Raw genomic sequence first — 22,020 nt, 5'->3', positions numbered from 1 at the left:
AGTTGGAATAAGCATGTGGTGCAGAAAAAGCCAAATTTCCATAACTTTATGCTTAAACCGTAAAAGCCAAAGCATCTGTAGAACAATAATGCGCCTACAATTTCCAGAGAATCACTTTCCAGCAGATGCACAGTTGACAATTACATCTCCGTGAGATAGGAGGACGGGTAAGGGGAGCTGAGGTGGTGTTAATGTGTGTAACACCTAGTTTGTATTTGAAGCCCCAACACACAATTTAAAGTCGCAATGTTCTGTCCTTCCGTGTTACAGTGCTGCTGTTGTCAAAGGGGCACCTGCTGGAAAGTGGCTTTTAACTTTCACTACAGGTACATCTACAATATGTCATTTTAAGTATTTCTATTTGTACATAGCCTTGTAATGTTATGCAAGTTTGTTGGCTGATTTTCTTAAATGTTACTCTCCTTTAAGAAGCCTTTGCAGAAGCTTTAAGCTGGAATACTACCAAGAATGTAGTAAAATAAAGTGTCCCATTCCTTTATTTGCTTTCTCTAGCCAAATAAAACAGCAAAATTATATTGATTGGGCCGCAGCACCAAATTTCAACCTGCAGGTGGTTCTGTTTAAACACCCTAGACTAGGGGTAGGAAACCTTTAAGAGGTGGAGATCTACCTGAACAACATGGAGGAGATCAAAGATCTTCAGGGTGCTCCTTTTTATTTTATTTATAGAAAAAGAAAATTACTAGCAAGCCCCTAATAATGAGTAAAGACCTATAATTCTATCCGTGGCCACGAACCAAAGCGTTATGACCACAGTGTGTGTACACCTCCGGCTGCCGCACAGACCACTTCAGAGTACCACCAAAATGACCCCCTCCCCTAACATCCCTTATCCTCCCTCCCAGCCTACTCCCTCAGTACAGATTCCCTGTCCAGCACAGGGCAATCAGCTTTGCAACAGAGAACCCCCCACCCAGTACACAGACCCCCTTCCCAGTTCAGGTGCCTCAATCCAGAACCCCCCCCCCCCCTGGAACTGAGCTACCTCTCTCACTGAAGCAGCAACACGGCTGGTGTGGGCTCCCTGGGGCTGCTGCGGCCACCTCCGTTTTTGTTTATTTATTTTTTTGTATTAGTGCTAAAGAAATGTTGATACCTGCAGCAGCCCCAGTGAGCCCACGCCAACTGCTTCAGTGAGAGAGGTAGTTCTTCGCCCAACCCCCGGCTCTCTCCTCCCTTGCTCTGCCTGCTGGGCTCTCTCCTCGCCTGCTCCAGCCACCTGGTTCCCGGCTCGCCTGCTGCAGCCACCTGGTTCCCGGCTTGCCTCCTCCCCCTGAGGCGAGGGTTCCCGGCTTGCCTCCTCCCCCTGAGGCGAGGGTTCCCGGCTTGCCTCCTCCCCCTGAGGCGAGGGTTCCCGGCTTGCCTCCTCCCCCTGAGGCGAGGGTTCCCCCGGCTTGCCTCCTCCCCTGAGGCGAGGGTTTCCCCGGCTTGCCTCCTCCCCTGAGGCGAGGGTTTCCCCGGCTTGCCTCCTCCCCTGAGGCGAGGGTTTCCCCGGCTTGCCTCCTCCCCTGAGGCGAGGGTTTCCCCGGCTTGCCTCCTCCCCCTGAGGCGAGGGTTTCCCCGGCTTGCCTCCTCCCCCTGAGGCGAGGGTTTCCCGGCTTGCCTCCTCCCCCTGAGGCGAGGGTTCCCGGCTTGCCTCCTCCCCCTGAGGCGAGGGTTTCCCCGGCTTGCCTCCTCCCCTGAGGCGAGGGTTTCCCCGGCTTGCCTCCTCCCCTGAGGCGAGGGTTTCCCCGGCTTGCCTCCTCCCCTGAGGCGAGGGTTTCCCCGACTTGCCTCCTCCCCTGAGGCGAGGGTTTCCCCGGCTTGCCTCCTCCCCTGAGGCGAGGGTTTCCCCGGCTTGCCTCCTCCCCTGAGGCGAGGGTTTCCCCGGCTTGCCTCCTCCCCTGAGGCGAGGGTTTCCCCAGCTTGCCTCCTCCCCTGAGGCGAGGGTTTCCCCGGCTTGCCTCCTCCCCTGAGGCGAGGGTTTCCCCGGCTTGCCTCCTCCCCTGAGGCGAGGGTTTCCCCGGCTTGCCTCCTCCCCTGAGGCGAGGGTTTCCCCGGCTTGCCTCCTCCCCTGAGGCGAGGGTTTCCCCGGCTTGCCTCCTCCCCTGAGGCGAGGGTTTCCCCGGCTTGCCTCCTCCCCTGAGGCGAGGGTTTCCCCGGCTCGCCGCCTCCTCCAAGTCAAGGCTCCTAAACTCCTATACTTAGAATAGTGACTTGGAATTTACTGAAGCCATTGGATCATCATAACAATCCAGGGATTCAACTTTTTCAGACAGTGGTCAGCATTGGCAGTCTCCCTGTCTCTCCACTACAGGTTTCCTTTAAAGCAAGAAAAAAATCAAGAGAAGTGTAGCGCTAATTAGGTGGTAGTAGATATGAATAACCAATCACAAGAATTAATATGATAAAACCAACATGTGAAAAAATAAACAAATTGATTGTTGAGTCCAATTGTAAAACTGCACAATCAGTGAACAAGTTTTCAAATTAAAAACAAATCCGTGAAGAAAAAATAATTTTGTATAAAAAGTATTAAAGTTCTAAGTGCTGTGAAGTCTCCAAAATAAACCAATATATTGTCAGGAAAGTGATGATTGCTACCAGTCTTCCCAGGAATAACGTGATAAGTTCAGGTGTGACACCCAAGTGAGTAATGATCCTGCTTACCAGACAACCGTGACTGATATAAACCGTCTCACTTAGCCTAGGGAATAAGGTTTCCCCACAACCTTTGAGTGTCCATAGCGATGTTGGCTGTCCAATGTCCCTCAAATAGAAAAGATAGAAACTTCCATAGTGTAGTATGTTAACAAAAAAAGTTACTTTTAATAAAGGTAAATATTGCACTTACAAAACAGTAGATAAATGTCAGCGGTAAATATCAGCGGTAGAATACAATGAGAACTGCAGCGTCTCGATATTCCTCTCCTCTTGTTCCTGTATCGTCAGTAGCACCACCTCTCAATCAGTGTAGCGTGATGTCAGCGGCTCCCTACGAGTTTCGTCACTAAGGGACTTCAATTGGGGATTGGCCAATGTGAAAACATCTTCACGGATTGTGCTGTTTTACTATTGGACTCTGCATTCGTTTTTCTCCAATTTTATTTTTTTTTTTACTTGTTGGTTTTATCAAATTTTTGTGATTGGTTATTCATATCTACTACCACCTAATTAGCGCTGCGCTTCTCTTGATTTTTGCCATTTTTATACGTTTTTTGTACTGAACTTTGTGTGCTAGCTGCTCTTTCACATTTTTAAGGTTTAATTCATTAATTCTTCATTTAGCGCAGCGTTACCCTGAGGGCTTCTTTTTTATATTCCTTTAAAGCAGAACTAAACTTTGCTCTCCTTTACAGCTAAGGAACCTGATATCTTGGCCTTTGTTTGATCTGCAGGTGCCAAGGTGCTGCACATATGATCAGTTATGACACCAGCCATTTGATGGCTTGACAGTTCGGTTGAGAGCACAAGCCACTGTGACAGTTATAAGTTACTGCATGCCTTGAATGTAACGGTTTCTGGGAAATGGTTAAATTGAGTCGTTTATTCCGCTTTAAATAAAAATAAATCTAACGCAGGTTAAGTTACAGTATAGCTGTAAAGTGCTGTTCTGTCGTTCCCCCTGCAAATAATAAATTGCTTCCTACTATCCCTGTCTGTTCTGAAACATACAGCCGACAGGGACGCTTGGTCTCAAACAGTTCTTAAATAAATAAATAAATAAATATATATATATATATATATATATATATATATATATATATATATATATATATATATATATATATATATATATATATATATTTGATCGGTGTGATTTGTTTCCCTTGCCTAGGAGCTGGACTATCAGAAGACTCAGACCTCTGTGCCTGGGGACAAGTTTGTCTCAGTTGTCAGTCAGTTTATTACTGTCGCTGGCTTCAGCTTCTCAGACGTTGAGGATCTGCTGGCAGAATCCAAGGAGCTGGTGAGTACACATCTGTGAACATCTTATACTGCTCTCTACTATTTCCAAGTTGTTCCTAATTCAAACCAATCTCAGCTGGGAGCTTTATGGTCTCCCCTGCATGGGGATCACACAGCAGAAACTACAGCAAGAATGTAACAAGATTTCTCACTGCAAGCGCATTGATGTACGTTGTTCACATGTTGTGAGCACATTATCCCAGTTCCTGGAACTTTACAGGGGGCTTGTTCTTTGTATGGTGGAGAAAATGATGAAGATTATTGTGTTACACTGAAATGCCATTAATTTAAATCTGATTTTTTTTTTTTTTTTTTTTTAAATAACAAACATGTTATACTTACCTCCACTGTGCAGCTCGTTTTGCACAGAGTGGCCCCCGAACCCTGTCTTCTGGGGTCCTTCGGCGGCTGTCGCGGCTCCTCCTCGCAAAAGCTTTCCACCTTCATGCAAGCGAGCTCGCATGGTGGAAAGCTTTTGCGGTCGCGCTCCCGTGATACAGTTGCGGGCATAGCCGCCGGTTGTATCACTCGGCCCCGGCACGCCGCATCATCGGATGTGATTGACAGCAGCGCCAGCCAATGGCTGCGCTGCTATCAATCCGTCCAGCCTAGCCAATCAACGGCCAGGCTGGGAACCGAAGAGGATCACGAGGACGCGCGTGGGACTTTCGAGAGGTGAGGTAAGTAAAATGGGGGTTCAGGGGGGGGGGGGCCGTACCGTTGGTTGTTTTTTCACCTTAATGCATAGGATGCATTAAGGTGAAAAAACATTTACCTTTACAACCCCTTTAAATTCATAAAGGGAGCGGGTATAGCTGTCAAAAGATTTGAATTTCTATCCGTCTTGAGATTTAGAGCTCATTCACACGTAAGGTTGGGGGGGGGGGGGGTTAAGATGTGCTTTACTGTTCCTCAACCGCTAGCCCCTTTAGCTGCAGGAGCTGGGGTTATGCACATGCCGTGATGCTTTGCAGCCACAGCAGGAATTCTACCCCCATAGCTTTCAAGGGAATAGGGCTGCTCTCCAAAGTTCCCCACAGCCATGTGTAATGCAAGTGCTTTCTGCACGCTAGTGTGGGATTCAAGGGGTTAAAGCAGGAGATGAGGAGGTAATAAAACTCCTCCTCACCATCTGTAAAATGCTCTTTGAATAGCTATCTTAACGCTGATCACTCTTCATAGAGCAAAACACATGTGAATGGGCCCTTACACAACACAGTCAGGCTGGTGACCCATCAACCTGCAGCTAAAGCAATACAGATTCGTTATTTTTCTGCCCTCGGCTTGTGATTGGACCGTAAAGGAGTAGCAGTAGTCTTATTTGAATCAGCAGACTCAATTCGTCGTTCCTCCTATTAGCATGGTTGTAATTGGTATATTTGCATACCTGATTGGCTTCTACTGCTGCCTTCCCCGGTATGAGTGAAGCTGTACAGGGGATTTTAAGGTCTAATTCAGGTACCTGCGCTTTTTGCATTTAGAAAATACATTATTGCAAACACAGCATTTCAGGGCTGGAATTCACCTTCCCATTTCCCTTACCATTCATTTTGCACACATTGCTGGATGTTTGTAAGCACCTAAAAAATAAATACAGTTGTGTATGTGTGTGTGTAGCACAGTGGTGTAGTGAGTAGCACTCTCGTCTAGCAGTAAAAAAGGGTTGCTGGTTCGAATCCCCGACCACAACACTACCTGCCTGGAGTTTGCATGTTCTCCCTGTGCCTGCGTGGGTTTCCTCCGGGTACTCCGGTTTCCTCCCATACTCCGAAGACATTCTGGTAGGTTAATTGGCTTCTGCCTAAAATTGGCCCTGGTATATGAATGTCACCCTGCCCAGGAATATGTACGATGGGCGGGCTCGGAAGCGGATACAAAATAAATAAATAATGATTTACTTTCAGTCTGAACCGGAAGTGACAGTCGTCGCTGCGGTCCTCCAAGGCCATAGAGTCGATGAGAGTATCTTCTCTTTGATTGCCTATGAGAGCAGCCAGCTGCACCGTCGGATCAACCGGCAGTAAAATGTTTACCCACGTTTAGGCGTGTCAGGCATTTTGTATGCTTGAGTTAGGGACCTTAGATTGTAAGCTCCTTGAGGGTAGGGACTAATGTGAATGTACATATATGTAAAGCGCTGCATAAATTTACGGCGCTATAGAAGTACCTTAATAATAATAATATATATATATATATATATATATATATATATATATATACACACACTATATTCTTCTATTCCTGGGGTAGTGGAAATATGTAGGAACCAGATGCCAATCTGTGCCCACGTGGTGTTTTGCAGGGGGTGGTGTCACAGACAGACAAATGACAGTAATTGTAAATCTTCCCCACTCTAAGAACAAACAAACTTCTGCCTTTAATAATGGACGTCTTTCTCTATCAACACAGAGCCACTGATTCTTAATTTTCTGGGATGGGAAGAGTTTCACTGCAGGAGAAAATCAATATTGTAACTCATTCAGATCAATACGCATGATAATCTGAATGGACAGTTTTGATCTACTGCAGCAAGTTAAAGAATGGGAGGAAAGAGGGAGGGGGTCCAGGACAGATGTTCTTGGTCCTTCTGTATTGTTCCACTTGGTCAGTTATCTCCCAGGAACAAAGAAGCCAGTGTGCCTAAAAACAGCCGGCACCAAACTTTTCCAAGCCTTTTCCATTCATGCCTGTGCAAAGCTCAGTGTTATTTGCTTTCTTAAAGACGGAGTACATCTACTGAAAAAATAATACAATTCAACCACATTGGCAAGAAAAAATGTGCCTTTATAAAAAAAGAAAAATCTGCATATGAGCCTGCAACGCGTTGCAACCACAATCTGTGGATAGCGGGTTCAGCTCACGGGTTCCTGCAGACTCTTCTTTTAGCTCCATGTCTGTACCAAGCTATGTATTTTCAGTTACTGAGCTGGAGGAAGTGTCAATGGACTGTGAGTGTGGTGATCACCACATTTGTGTTCCATTGATGTCTACATTTCGAAGTATTTGTCCCTCACAAGACAGAAAGCAATGAGAAATCCAACATTTTAGAGTTGTCATCAGAACAAGAGGCAAGGATAAATCTTCCAATGGTGACCACTTATCTTTAGAAGATTTTTCCCTCTTCATTTTGAGTCTCCAGGCCAGGAAGGGAAGAGATTTCACAACGGCACAAGCAGCAAAAAATCATTTTATAATCTCCCAACACTAAATCACTAATCTAAAACCAAAAAGATAAATATTTTCTGCTATTCATACATTGTAAATTGTAGGCTGTGAGTAATTTAAAGCAGAACTCCAGCCTTTTGTGCCCCTCCTCTCTCCTCCGTCTTTTTCTTTGGGGAAAAATATCCCTTTGCATAGCTTTTTTTCTGGTCCAGGTTATGTTGTAGAATTTTCCACTTCTTCCTCTGGTGGAGGACAGGCATTTTCTGACATAAAGTAATGCTGACCATACACTATACGAAAAATCGGCCAAAATTCGGTCATTTAGACAGTTTGTTCGTTTTTTGGCCAGTTAATGGGCACAAAATCGATAATCGTTGACGTTTTTGAACCAAAAAAAACGAAGGACAAGGTTAGTGTGTTTCTCGTCGAACTGTCTGCACTAGGTATATGAAAAAAGGTATGTCCACTGAGCGATTTATCTGTCATTACATGATGGCACCATCGTTTGCGCTCATTGCTGAACGTTCGTTTTTCGAAAATGGGTTGTCCATACACTATACGGAAAATCGTCTGAACCCATTTTCAAAAAACAAACGTTCGGCAATGAGCGCAAACGAGTGCTGCTAATTTGTGGATTTCAGTAATCCCATGATGAAGCGCCCCCTGGAGGAGGTGTTTAAAGGACAGGTTAGGTTTACAGGAAGAGGGCAGAATGAGACTCTAGGGTCTTCTGCACAAAGGACTACAAGGGCTAGACCCAGCAGAAAGCCAAGAACACAGCTGGAATGTAGAAATTGGCATTGTGTTTTTTTTTTTGAGAAAAAAATGGGGGGGGGGGGGTCCTTATACAAATTCCAGCAGATTTTATCTGTGTTTTCAATTTGTATTTCAAAATAAGCAAAAAACTGCAAGGACATCGATGGAATTGTAGAGGACAAGATTGGTTTGATTTCATGGTACAGAGAATGGTCCGATGTCCTCTGTTGGATCAATGATAACATTGCTGCCAAATATCACCCCGATTTTGGTCTCTTTCTGAACCTGAAAATGAGAACTAGACAAACCTGGAAGGTATGATAGACAGGCGCTTACTTAGAATAATAGGGATTGGCGTAAATGATGTCAATGAAGCTTCTGCAATAATGTACACTAGCTGCGGTGAAGCCATTGCAGCCTCAGGGCCTATGGGAGTGACGGTACACCTGGAGTTGGGTGAGGCAGCATTCAAAAAAAGGGGTAGGTGGGTGTTGAGGAAAGCGTCAAAACCTCTGAGATGAAGAATTATTACTGAGCACATTCCTTGCTAGAGCAGACATGTGAAAAAGTGGCTGTCACAGTAGCTTATTTCACACATTTTAAATATCCCCATCTAACAGTAACAAGGAATTCATAGTGCAAAAATTACAACATAATATTTTAAGTTTATCCTCAAGATAAAATAAAGATCTACATGGTATCAGGACTGTATAACAATGTTCAATGGTACTACGCATTTATTTTCTTTATCCATAATGATCCTGCCAGTTCCTTTGAGTTCACTATATTTTCAGCAGAGAGCTGAGAACATTTTCTGTCCATTGCTGAAATGACTGTGCATGGTACAGGGCCTGGTTCTGTTCAGTAAGATGAGCTCCTCTTGGCCTTGCTATATATAGATCAGGGGTCTGAAACTTTCTAAACAAAGGGCCAGTTTAGTGTCCTTTAGACTTAAGGGGGGCTGTAAGGTTTCACTGGGAGGAATGGTGCCCCATTGTTGGTGTCACTGGGAGGAATGGTGCCCCATTGTTGGTGTCACTGGGAGGAATGGTGCCCCATTGTTGGTGTCACTGGGAGGAATGGTGCCCCATTGTTGGTGTCACTGGGAGGAATGGTGGCCCATTGTTGGTGTCACTGGGAGGAATGGTGGCCCATTGTTGGTGTCACTGGGAGGAATGGTGGCCCATTGTTGGTGTCACTGGGAGGAATGGTGCCCCATTGTTCGTGTCACTGGGAGGAATGGTGCCCCATTGTTCGTGTCACTGGAAGGAATAGTGCCCGCATTGTTGGTGTCACTGGGAGGAATAGTGCCCGCATTGTTGGTGTCACTGGGAGGAATGGTGCCCGCATTGTTGGTGTCACTGGGAGGAATGGTGCCCCATTGTTCGTGTCACTGGGAGGAATGGTGCCCGCATTGTTGGTGTCACTGGGAGGAATGGTGCCCCATTGTTCGTGTCACTGGGAGGAATAGTGCCCGCATTGTTGGTGTCACTGGGAGGAATGGTGCCCGCATTGTTGGTGTCGCTGGGAGGAATGGTGCCCCATTGTTGGTGTCGCTGGGAGGAATGGTGCCCCATTGTTGGTGTCGCTGGGAGGAATGGTGCCCCATTGTTGGTGTCGCTGGGAGGAATGGTGCCCGCATTGTTGGTGTTACTGGGAGGAATAGTGCCCGCATTGTTGGTGTCACTGGGAGGAATGGTGCCCGCATTGTTGGTGTCACTGGGAGGAATGGTGCCCGCATTGTTGGTGTCACTGGGAGGAATGGTGCCCGCATTGTTGGTGTCATCGGGAGATATTCTGCCTCTTCATTGGTGTTGAAAATGTGTCCCATTGTTGGTATCGGTGGATGAAAATGGTGCCCCGGGGGCTAGATGAAAGCAAGCAAAGGGCTGCACCACAGTTTGGAGACCACTGCTATAGATCACAGGAGGAGAGGGCTTACAGCTTTGCAATTGCTTATTTAATCCCCAACCACAGGCCAAAGAAGGTTTTTTTTTTTTTATTAATTTTTTTCCCCCTAGGACAGTGGCCCTTTGCTTGCTTTTATCCGGCCCTTGAAGCACTATTTCATCCACTGATACCAACAATAGGGCATCATAGTTTCACCCATGACACCAACGAAGGGGGCACATTTCCTCCGAATGATACCAGCGATGGGGCACAATGACATTAAATTATGGAGCACAATTCCTCTCAATGACATTAATGATGGGGCACAATTCCTACCACTTACACCAATAATGGGACACAATTATTTTCACTGAAACAAACAGTGGGGTATTATTTTTTTCTCACTGACTTTCCCACTGGCCTCCGTCCGGCCCTCCTAAAGTCTGAAGGAAGTAAAGTGGCCCTTTGTTTGTGAAGTTTGGAGACCTCTGCCCTAGGACATTAATGCTCATATTGTTGGCTCCATCTAGTGGCCAAAATGCAGAATAGTTTTCTCATTGCGGTGTTTCAGAGAACTATACCACATTTTGCTTACTAGATGGGAATGATGATATTTGCATTAATGTCTTAGAGGAAATACAATGACATTTTGTTCAACTTGCAGGAATGCTTCTGACATTCACACAACAAATGTTTTATAAATCGACCACTAAGTGTTGGGTCAATTCTGTCCAGTATAAGCACCATCATGACTTTTTTTTATATTTCCTGGGAACTCCAGTAGAGAGATTTTTTTTTTTCCTTTTAGTTTTTCAGCTCCATCCCTTTACTTTAAAGGGGAAAAAAAAAGAACAAACATGTTATACACCTACCTGCTCTGTGTAATGGTTTTGCACAGAGCAGCCATGATCATGGTCCGATGATCTGGACCTCGCACTCATCGTTCATGCTATCAAGCCACCTCTCTGTGTCCCTAAGACACAGAGAATGTGGCGCAGCCTCTTCCCACCTTCGCTGACTGTGATTGACAGCAGCGGGGGCCCAGTGGCTCCTGCTGCTATATCTCAGCCAGTGAGGAGGGAGCGACCCAGCAGAGCCTTGACTCTTATTCACTTTGAAGGATGGGGCTTGGGTAAGTATTAGGGAGGGCTGAAGGGGGCGCTGCACACTGAAGGTTTTTTTTCCTTCATGCAAATAAACCTTCAGCCTTTACAACCACTTTAACGGTTTGCCGCCTGGCCACATATTTTCTGCGGCACAGCTGGGCAGGATCACATACATCTACATCACAAATCGCCCGGCATCTTCCAGGTTAGCGTTGTGTCGCTTCTGTGCCCTGTGTCCACCAGTGGCATTAAAGCCAAACACCAAAATTGTATTCTATTGCAGCTTACCAATCATTAGATATGGTGGCAGCCTTAGGTTTTATTTCTTTGGCTTTTTCTCTAATCTGTTTTCGCCTGTTGATCTGGCTAGTGTCACACCTCCTGTATTGGTGAGATACAACTCTAGAACAGGGATAGGCTGTTAGCGGACCTCCAGGCATAGCAAGACTCAGACAGCCACACGAATGACACCCAGAGGCAGTGGCATGATGGTACTTGTAGTTTTGCAACATCCGGAGGTCCGCTAATTGCATATCTCTGCTCTAGAAGAATGAGCACAGGAGTCACAGCAGTATTGTCAGTCTGTAGGGGGGGGGGGGGGTGGTAGAGTTAAATGTATTAGCAGATTTAGATGCACCAACACATTTTTTAAAACCCGCTATTATTGTTCAGGTGATCAGTCACTTCAGTGTAGAGTTTGAAGTATTTCCCTTTACTTGGAACCTCCTGTGGTTGTATGTGGAAGGAACGATGCACAATTGATCTGTATTAGAAGAGTAAAATAAAGAGCTTCTGCTATATGCAATGCAACTCTTTTGGAGCTCTGTGCTTACTATTTGTGACCATCAATCGTGTTCATACTACTGAATATCACCCATGAAGTTCCTACCAATGCAAACATTGAGCTCACATCACAAATCCAACACACCAAAGTAAACAAAGCAGGTGCTGTAAAAAGAAGAGTGTCTATACTTTTTTTTTCTTGGCCCGTGGCTTCAGACCCACTTTGCTGACCCCCAATCACTCAAACTACAAGGAGTATAAGCTGGTGGGTGGGAGAAAACGGCAGCAGGTGGTGGGGGGAACAGGAATTCAATAGGCTTGGAGTTACAAAGTGGCAGTTAGAAGTCATGGGCCATCAGAAAGGTAAGTATACACGCTCTTCTTTTACAGTGTGTGCTTTGTTTACACTGGACCCTCTGCCATGTGAATGTGCTTTTTCACTGTCCTCTAAGTATCCTTATTCTGGTATGTTGGCTTTGTGAATTGAACCTCGTGTTCTAAGCAGGGGACAACTGATCTCTAGTGATTCTAGTCGTATGCTTACACAATCAAGCCTGACTGCATATTAGTGGACTTGTCCATGTTTTCAGACTGTTTCATAATGTGACATTGCAACAAAAGATTCGCCCTTTTGGGACTTTAAATGAGGTGGACACCATTGGGCTAATAAACATAGTAGCAGTAAATGCAGTATAAAGTATACAAGTTTATTCAGATAAGAGTAATGCAAAGCATGCATTGACATCAACAGTGGCCAATTATAAAAGGACATACATATGAATAGACAATTGGTACATGTATAGTAAGATGTGATACAGGCATCTAATGTACCCGACATGACATGTTTCGCGAGACCCAGCTCGCTCTTCAGGGGTGGATACGTGTACAACTGTACCTAGGTTGTAAAAATAAAGGTGGGTATAATGTTGGTGGAATGAGCATGAGGCATAGGATCCCATACTCACCACTAAATAAGGCCAAAACAGCAGGTGTGTGGTTCCCCGAGGCAGCAGCAGGTGTCTCACCCGCATTACTCTTATCTGAATAAACGTATCTACTTTATACCGCATTTACGGCTACTTATGTTTATTGGCCCAATGGTGTCCATCTCATTTAAAGTCCCAAAAGGACAAATCTTTTGTTGCATATTACAGGGATGGACGTGGGTCACCAGTGACACCAGACCTTTTATCATAATGTGACTGTGCTTTAAGGGTAACTTCACTTCCGTAGGAAAAAAATTGCAAATAAAAAAAAATATATAGATTATACAATTGCGACACAAGTCGTATTGTAATTGAATGTCATTAAAAAGTTACCTTTCCTTTTCAATCTGCAGCCGCTGTAATTTTCTGTAAAATGCAATATGGCTTCCTGGAGGTGTTGTGTACACAGAATGTATAAAGAACGTCCCCCAGAAACACAATTTCCTGCTTGTGTGATCGGCTCACTGATTTTCCCAGAAGTCTGCACTACGATAGAAGTCAGGTTTCAGGCATCTCTTGAAACAAAAATGACATATTTGGTGAGATATTCTCAATAGGAAATCACTGACTGTCCATTCATAACTGTCACTGAGCATCGTGACCTGGGTTTGCGATGCTTCCGTTTATGAATGCACAGGAGCCTCTGTCTCTCCATTCATCTTCAGTGCAGCTGAGGCTACAGAGAAAGGGACTGGGGAAATCTGTGTCATCAGTTCCTTTCCCTGTCTCAAAAGGGAGATGTCAGGGGTCTGTTAAGACCCCTGGTATCTCAGCAAAGCCCCCCCCCCCCCAACAGGGCTAATAATAATAATAAAAAAAATTGCAATAAAAATATTGGAAAGGTGAAATTATAAGAATTATAAAAAATAGAATAAAACACACACGGACACCATCCACTCCCCCCAAAATAAAGCATTGTAAAAAAAAAAAAAATACTGACACAGTTCATGCTTCATCAGTGCTGCATATTAGTGCCACTGTCACAGGACATTAAAAAAAAGTATTGGTAATCGGTATCGGCGATTACTTGGGAGGAAAAAAGTATCAGTACAGTACTTGTACTCGGTCTTAAAAGTGGTATTGGTGCAACCCTAATGCAGACCCGGCAATTTTCCTCATTAGAGCCCTGCAGATGCAGCAGCTGATTGATAATTATGAAACCACTCCTATTAGACTCATTATCCACATGGCCACAGACAAACACACTGATTTCTTGAGAATAACAAAAGGTAGGAATCTGCAACACAGTTAAAAATCATTGTACTGTACATCACCTGTGTGTGTGTGTGTGTTTTTTTTATGTCCGCATAGGGACATAAGGGTCATTACTTACTACCGGTGTCCCTTCTGCTTCTGATTTATAAGAAGACCTCTCGGTAAAGGAAAGTAATATAAGCTTAAAATACCATCATCCTAACATAATTTAGAATAGAAATAGGGTTTGTTGGGACCCCAGAGGCCCAAGGAAGCCAGAGGGGTAGATGGGGGCAGGTGGACTGTATCGGTACTAAGTAAATCAGTTAAACAAGGAAATATAGTAAAGGTAAAAAAGTTCAATTTATTAAAAGTATCTTCCTCTAATCTCCCCTGCCACCATATTTCTCTGGTGCGCCAGGGGTTAATGGAGCGGAGGGACTAGTCATATGCACTCATTAAGAGTGCCGACTATGTCTGGCGTTTCCACTTCCTTCCTCCATTCATAGAAGCTTTACTACAGCTTCTTCATTCAAAAGGCGGATATCGTTGGCACTCCTGATGAAATCATATGACGGCTCTGTTGGCACCCCCCACACTGGAAGATTAGATCAGTTGGGGTATGAGGGGATCGGAGGAGGAAGATTTCAATGAAAGCAGAAGCCATCAGCACAAGGAGCACATCACAATGATAGTGTAATGTGCCTTGTGCTGACTTTTTTTCTATAATTTTTGTTTACTTGACTTATAACCCCAAATACTGATATCTAGTCCATTCACCGGAGGGATCTTCATAACCCACTTTCATTAGAGAGGCTCAGAAAAACAACTTTCTTCCGCCTTACTTATAACAAAAAAAAAATCTGAAGTCAAATAAAAACACAAATACATCCCCCAGGCACACATATGGTTTTCATAAAGGGCCATGCGGCCACAGGAGGATTGTAGCCACATCAAAGCATTGAGGGCAAGATCTTTGACTCCTGTGGTGCAGACTTTGTTTTATGTAGGAGAAACCTGCCTCCCGCTTTACTGTCACTTGTTGGATGAAATTAAAGCCTAACATATGCACCAGGTATTCTGATTACACGCATGTATGCAGCCCCTTGCAGTGATGAAACTATGGCGTTTAGAGTCTCATAAATGTATTTTTCCAACAGCCAATCAAATCCTTCACCATTTTGTTTCACGTAACCTGAGCTAGAACAGCTGCATTCTGATTGGCTGCTTTAGACGTCGCACTTTGCCTTTAGACATGTTTGATACATGAGTCCCAGTGTAATCTTGGCAGCCATCTTTGGCTTTGTTGTAAGAATAATGTTTCCTGCTTGAATCCCTCTAGTATGTGAAGGCAGCCAAACATTTTGGAGAGGAAACCAACAAGATACAGCCAGATGAGTTCTTTGGGATTTTCGACCAGTTTCTCCAGTCATTGTCTGAAGCGAAGCAGGAAAACGAGAACCTGAGGAAGAGGAAGGAAGAGGAGGAACGGCGGACACGTATGGAGGCACAGGTTAGGAAATCTGTCATACAAGGCGATTGATCTTTGCCATTTTAAATGAGGTGTGATGTCTCTACTACAAGGCTTTACTAATGTGAACCGGCCAGCAATAGTGTTTTTCCCTATGCTAGTACGGTATTTGTACATCGCTATTATATCCCCTCCCAAGCATCTCCTCTACAGAGAGAAGAAGTTCAATGCTTGTAGTCTTTCCCTATATTTGAGATCCTCCAATCCCTTTATTAGCTTTGTTGCCCTTCTCTGGACTCTCTCCAGTTCCAGTACATCCTTCCTGAGGACTGGTGCCCAGAACTGGACGGCATACTCAAGATGCGGAAGGACCCTGTAGAGTGGGAGAATTATTATCTCTGGAATCCCCTTTTTAATGCATGCCAATATTCTGTTGGCTTTGTTTGAAGCAGCCTGGCATTGCATGCTATTGCTGAGCCTGTCATCTACTAGGACCCCCAGAGCTATTTATTCACTTGTATTTTCTCCATGCCCAGGTTAAACATATTAGTCTATAAGGACCCTCTGCATGGTGTTCTGTCTCCTGCCTGAGCTCAGGGCTGCTGAAGAAAGATAAACAAAAAAATGAATAAAGAGGATTTGTAATCCTCTGATGTAGAAAGTATAATTGATTCCCTTTCACCTTTCTGTGTGAATAGGCTCTGTGATTTCCACTGCACTGAACTAGAAGTGTTTAGGTTTTGCTAGTCTCTATGGCCTGCTTCACACGGGCTTCAGCTTGTATAAGAGCATTGGAAACCGCAAGCTTTGACAAAGCATTTGCAGAGCTTTTAGAACGCTTTGTTAAAGCTTGTAAAGTATCATTCAACGCCAGTTTGTAAATGGTAAATACGGATCCTAATGGGAGTGCTCATTGTCACTTTACACTTTGAATGACAATTGCGAGGTCTTGCAACACTGTACCCAAATTAGATTTTTTTGGACAGAAGGAGCTTTTTTTTTGGTGGTATTTAATCACCACTACGTTTTTTTTTTTTTTTTTTGCCCAAAAAAATAGACAGAAAAATGGGGGGGAGTCAGTAATTTTTTTTTCACCACCGATGAGGAGACACTAATATTGGGCACCGACTGGCATTACTGCTGGGCACTGTTGGGACTACGATGATAATCAGGGCACTGATCACCTATGCCCTGATATATGAAGGTCTCCCATGTTATGAAATGCCGCTGATCGGCTTTCCTTTCTTTACCCACTGTCAGTGTAAGGAGAGCTGATAACCGGCATTTCCTTGTTTACATGTGATCAGCTGTGATTGGACACAGCTGATCACATAGGTAAAGAGCCTCATCATCGGCTCTTTACCGAGATCAGGAATGCTCAATGTCTCGGACACAGTGCGCCGACGATTGACGCGCTGCGAGAGTGGGACAATGTCATGTGACGTTGTCCCAGAAAGAGAGAGCCTCCTTGCGCCCGTCATTTGTCTATATGGCAGGCGGTAGGTGGTTAAGCTGCTAGCAGGCTTTAAACAAGCTTCAAGAAGTGCTGAAGCCTTCAACATTTTACAAACTGGAGCTTTTAAAAGCTCTACAAATGCATTGTCAAAGCTTGCTGTTCACACTGCTCTTATAGAAAGCAGAAGCCTGTGTGAAACTTCCCTAAATGGAGTGATATAGAGACCAAAGAGCAGACACACGATCTGTGGCATCCTTACAGACACAAGTGCATTGCTTAGAATAGGGATCCTCAAACTACGGCCCTCCAGCTGTTGCGGAACTACACATCCCATGAGGCATTGTAACACACTGACATTCACAGACATGACTGGGCATGATGGGAATTGTAGTTCCTGAACAACTGGAGGGCTGTAATTTGAAGACCCCTGGCTTAGAACATCTGATTATTTCCTCTTGGGCTCAGTAAGCATTTGAAGCTCCTGTAGGGGGAGAAGGTAAATAAACTCTATGCAGTGATTTCAATCTTTCACTTGTAAATTTGCTAGGTGATGATATGCTCCCGATGACGAGCAGAGGGAAGCATGTCTTCAAATGGAGGAAAAAATAGGATTACCTAATGTTGATCTTTGTTTAAGGCTTTGTAACATTTCAGCTGTAGTAAATCACACAAGGCCAGCAATACTCCATAGACAATAAAAGCGGTGTAAGTTTACATCCGCAGCCGAAGCAAATGAGACCAGATCCTTGGAAGTCGATCGTCTGTCTCTGAGCGTTGGCGGATGAGAACATTGCAGAAAGCAGACTAACGAAGTGAAGTCACCGGCATAATATAAACTAAATCTTCAGTCTCCTCTTATTCATTGTCAGTCAGTTCATGTGTTTAATTAACGTGATTGAGTGAGCTTGAGTTCCTGCGAGACAAATGTCAGATGTTCAATAAACAGAACATCTTTAGATAATCATCACTGGGAGCTTTGAAGTGTCTCTTCCCTCATTGTGGCCAACATAATGGAATGATTTAGCTGTGTTGAGATCCATATGCTGTATGCAGCTATTACATCAAATAGTCTAAAATACAGGTTCAGCAGTATGGAATAACAACATTTTCTGGCTTATTTGGCCTTTTTGCTGTTGCTTTAATTGATAACAGGGTTTAGTATTCAGCATATTTAACAAGATCTTCTTGGATACAATTGAACCGTTTCTGCTCCTATTGTGCAAAAACGGTTGCCACTGCAGCAAGGAACGGTGTTTGTAAGATGTTCAACATTGTAGTCCTCAATAGCTATCGGGGATGATTTTAAACTTTTCAGCGTCCACACAATGCTGCTGTATACGTTTTGGGTGAGCTTGGCCTGTAAGACCAGTCTAAGTGGATTTCTAAAATGTAGTATACCATGCTTCCCCTCTGGTGCCCTCTGAACCCCCCAGGGGGCATCAACCCCAAAGTGTCTAAGTCAGTTACTGACTAAGGCTGGGTTCACACTACGATTTTCCCGTCCGTCAGCCGCATACGATTTCAGTATTGAAAACGTACGGGCCCGGACGGGAAAACGTATAGATAAACAATGCATTGCAAATCGTATGCACTCAGATGCATCCAGGTGCGTACGATTTGCTAGCAAAACGTTTTTTAAACGTACGCAAAACCGTGTTCAACCACGGTTTTGCGGCCGTTTTTGAAACAGTATGGCAAACGCATACGTTTTTTTTTTAACATTAATGTCAATGGAAAACGCACATATGTGCGGTTCCATACATTTACGTCCGTTTCAGCCGCATACGTTTTTTCATATAAATCGTATGCGGCTGACGGACGGGAAAATCGTAGTGTGAACCCAGCCTAAGCTTCCTGGGTGCTTTTCCCCTTCCCCTCTGTGTGCTTTGCTATTGGCATTACTACTTAAAGTATTAAAGCCCATAGATCTGTATAACTGCAAGTCTACTTTTGTCTTTAAAAGGCAGCCCACCTAGTTCTGTTTTGACAGGTTTACTTAAAGCTGAACTTGAGCATTAAAACTTTAATTGAAATATATTCCTTAATAGCCACAAAGAATATAAATTCACTTTTTAAACCTAGATATGACCCTGTATAGTAGTAGTAGTAGTAGTAGTAATATCACTATGCTGTACATATCCTGTGCAGAGATCAGAGCTGTGGGAGAGATCCAACGGATCTACCCGCTACAAGACCAGTCCCCCCGCACAAAGAGCAGCAGTGAATTGCTGTTCAGATCTGGAAGAAAAACACAAACCACACTAAAGATGCACGTCTCATGTATTTGCACAATATTTGCTTCCCCCAGAGTCCAGATTTTAAGACCCTAGCATAGGGATGGAGCTGAGCTATGGGGACATTGTTCCAAAATTATGTAGGTTATTTATAATATTCAAGGGCCATCTATCCACTCTTGCGTGTTTAATCATTTTACAGAGTCTTTATTTCTATCTTTGCCTTGAATTCATTCATAACTGTAATACAATATATGGCCAGTTGTGAAAACTTCACCATCAACACTTACCCATATGGACAAATGTGCACACACCTTCAAAAGATTGCGTTCAGTTTGTGTTTGCATGTACAAAGCCAGCTCCATAAAGACATTGTTTGGTGTGGAGGTACACAAGCCCTGACCTCAACCTTTCTTGAGCACCTTTGAGATCGGAATTGAAATTTGAATGCCGATTGCGATCCGGGACTTCTCTCATTCAACATCAGAACTTGACCTCACGAATATTTTGGCTGAATGGGCACAAACTCCCACAAACCTACCCCAAAATCTTGTAGGGGGGGGGTCTTCCCAGTAGGGTAAAGGCTGTTCTATCCACAAAGAGGAGGGAGTCCAACCCATATTAATGTCCATGTTTTTAGAATGTTACATGCAGCCAGCTCATAGAGACATGCTGGTCCTCAAACTTTTGACCATATAGTGCAGTGTTTCTCAACTCCAACCCTCAAGGCGCCCCAACAGGTCACGTTTTCAGGATTTCCCTCTGATAAAACGGCTGTGGTAATTACTAAGGCAGTGAATCTGATCATATCACCTGTGCAAAATAATGAAGAGCCTGAAAACATGACCTGTTGGGGTGCCTTGAGGACTGGAGTTGAGAAACACTGATATAGTGTATCTGTTGAATGTGAATTAGTCAGTTTGTTCTTTTTAACTTGGTCATTAGGCTCATAGTTTATTCATAGTGTGGAATGTTGGCAAATCTTGTTTTTTTTTGCTTTGTTTACAGCTTAAAGAGCAGCGTGAACGGGAACGCAAAGCCAGGAAAGCCAAGGAAAATGGAGAAGAGGAAGGAGAGTTTGATGACCTTGTCTCAGCTCTTAGATCGGGAGAAGTCTTCGATAAGGACCTTTCCAAACTCAAAAGGAACCGCAAACGCATTGTCACCCAAACTACAGAAAGCAGTCGGGAGAGGCCTGTGACAAAGCTGAATTATTAAATGCGTACTGCAGCGTGAAGCGATGGTGTTCCCAGTGTCACTGCCTTGGAAATAGAGGGGGGGTTGTATGTGTAAATATGTAGTTAATGTAAAATAATGTGTGTGCATATGTATTGGCCTAAAACATTTTATACAACTGCACACATAGATGTATATAGTTTGAAAGAGTTCATGCACATACTGAATGTGTGATTTATTGCAGTATTATGTATATATGTGTACAGACACATGTATACATACCCGCTGTGTAGAACGTTTTTTTTTTTACTTTTTTTCCCTTAAAGTGCAAAAGCACAAAACATGTTCTGCCGATTGAGGCAGGTGCATTCCTAAGAGACAATTCACTTGTGTGTTTCATTTGCAAATAACGTTACGGTTTAATATGGTGCCCTTTGCAGCAGAGGCAGACATAAAGTTAAGATGGTATAACTGGTTACAAGGTGATTTTTTTTTTTTTGTACCCTTATTTAATAAAACAAAGTTAGCAAAGTGCATTAACTTGTAGCTGTCATGATGTCGCACTAATCTAGCACACCTGATTGGCTTTAGGTCACTGGTTTCTTGTATACAAATTTACCAAGGGATCAATGATGCTACTGGCCTTTAGCAAAATCTGCTTCCTCTGTGATGTCATAGGTCTCTAAAAAAAAAAAAAAAATGGAGAGACCACACTATGTCATTGGATTCTCCTGAAGGCAAAGTCACAACATTTACTGAATAAACCATGATATTACTAGAACCTAGGGAACAATCTGCATTTTCAGTAATGCCACTACTCTCCAGTAAGTTGATTGGCTGCATTTTCAGTGATGCCACTGGCTTCAGAATAATGGATTATCTTTATAATTTGCAACGTTACTGGTCCACATTGAATTGATTGCTTACAATAACATCAAATATTGGATAGACATCAGCCTCCTCTAAACCTAGATGACATGCACTTCCCCCGGGGGTATAGATGGTGGAATCTAAAAAAAAAAATATTATATTTATTACATGGGTGTGTTATATATTAAAATACTCATGGGGATTCACATTTTAGTTTAAAAGCACAGCAAAGGTCTTAAAAATTCCCCAACTAACACTATAAAAATGCTGGATTTACTCTAAACGGGTGCTTTGTTGGACACAGTGCAAATAAAACGCCTTCGCAAATCTATAAGTGGGTGCTTCGTTGTCATGTTACAAATTCCTTCTGCAATATTGTTTCTTTGGGGAAAAAAAAGAATTCTGTGTTCCGTTATGTAGTACCACAATGTCTTCTATTACATTACTTGACTAATATTCCAATTACATGGTATGCTAACGTACGCAAGTCATGCTGACTGTACTTCACATCTAACATAGATACTTGGCACTGATCACAAACCTCTCATCTTGTTACTAATATGTTTTTGGTGGATTTTTTTTATTAAACAAGCTCTGCTATTATTGTGGATTTTTTACTAAACAAGCTCTGCTATTATTGTGGATTTTTTACTAAACAAGCCCTGCTATTATTGTGGATTTTTTACTAAACAAGCCCTGCTATTATTGTGGATTTTTTACTAAACAAGCCCTGCTATTATTGTGGATTTTTTACTAAACAAGCCCTGCTATTCAGAGGTTTGGCGCTGTAGACAAGAACCGTATCCCTCTGTCAGATGCTGTAATATTGTAGAACATACCTGTTCCATGCTCATTAGCTAAGTAATTGGGAGAGGCATAGCTAGAAATCTCTATTGTGTATGCAGTGGCTACTGTGGAGCCAATGAAAAGCTAAAGTGCTGCCAACAACAAATCGGATTCTATT

The 22,020-nt window shown here is 43.6% G+C and overlaps 1 protein-coding gene and 1 non-coding gene across 5 annotated transcripts in view; both read left to right on the top strand.

The window, feature by feature from the left end:
• DAAM1 (dishevelled associated activator of morphogenesis 1) overlaps positions 1 to 21,659 on the top strand; it is a 232,703-nt gene extending 211,044 nt beyond the window's left edge. For all 4 annotated transcript variants that reach the window (XM_040332233.1, XM_040332231.1, XM_040332232.1 and 1 more), the window contains 3 exons: positions 3,839 to 3,970; positions 15,192 to 15,362; positions 20,019 to 21,659. In XM_040332233.1, the coding sequence (XP_040188167.1) occupies positions 3,839 to 3,970; positions 15,192 to 15,362; positions 20,019 to 20,228 (513 nt within the window). In that variant the 3' untranslated portion in view covers positions 20,229 to 21,659. The remainder of the gene's footprint in view (positions 1 to 3,838; positions 3,971 to 15,191; positions 15,363 to 20,018) is intronic.
• On the top strand, positions 3,576 to 3,704 carry LOC120921466. The gene has a single exon (XR_005744886.1). It is a non-coding gene; the product is annotated as a small nucleolar RNA SNORA63 (small nucleolar RNA).
• Positions 21,660 to 22,020: the final 361 nt, after the last annotated feature.

This window comes from Rana temporaria, chromosome 13 (assembly GCF_905171775.1).
Source record: "Rana temporaria chromosome 13, aRanTem1.1, whole genome shotgun sequence".
NCBI lineage: Eukaryota > Metazoa > Chordata > Amphibia > Anura > Ranidae > Rana > Rana temporaria.
The sequence above is the reverse complement of the archived record's forward strand: the minus strand, read 5'-3'. Positions and strand labels throughout refer to the sequence as shown.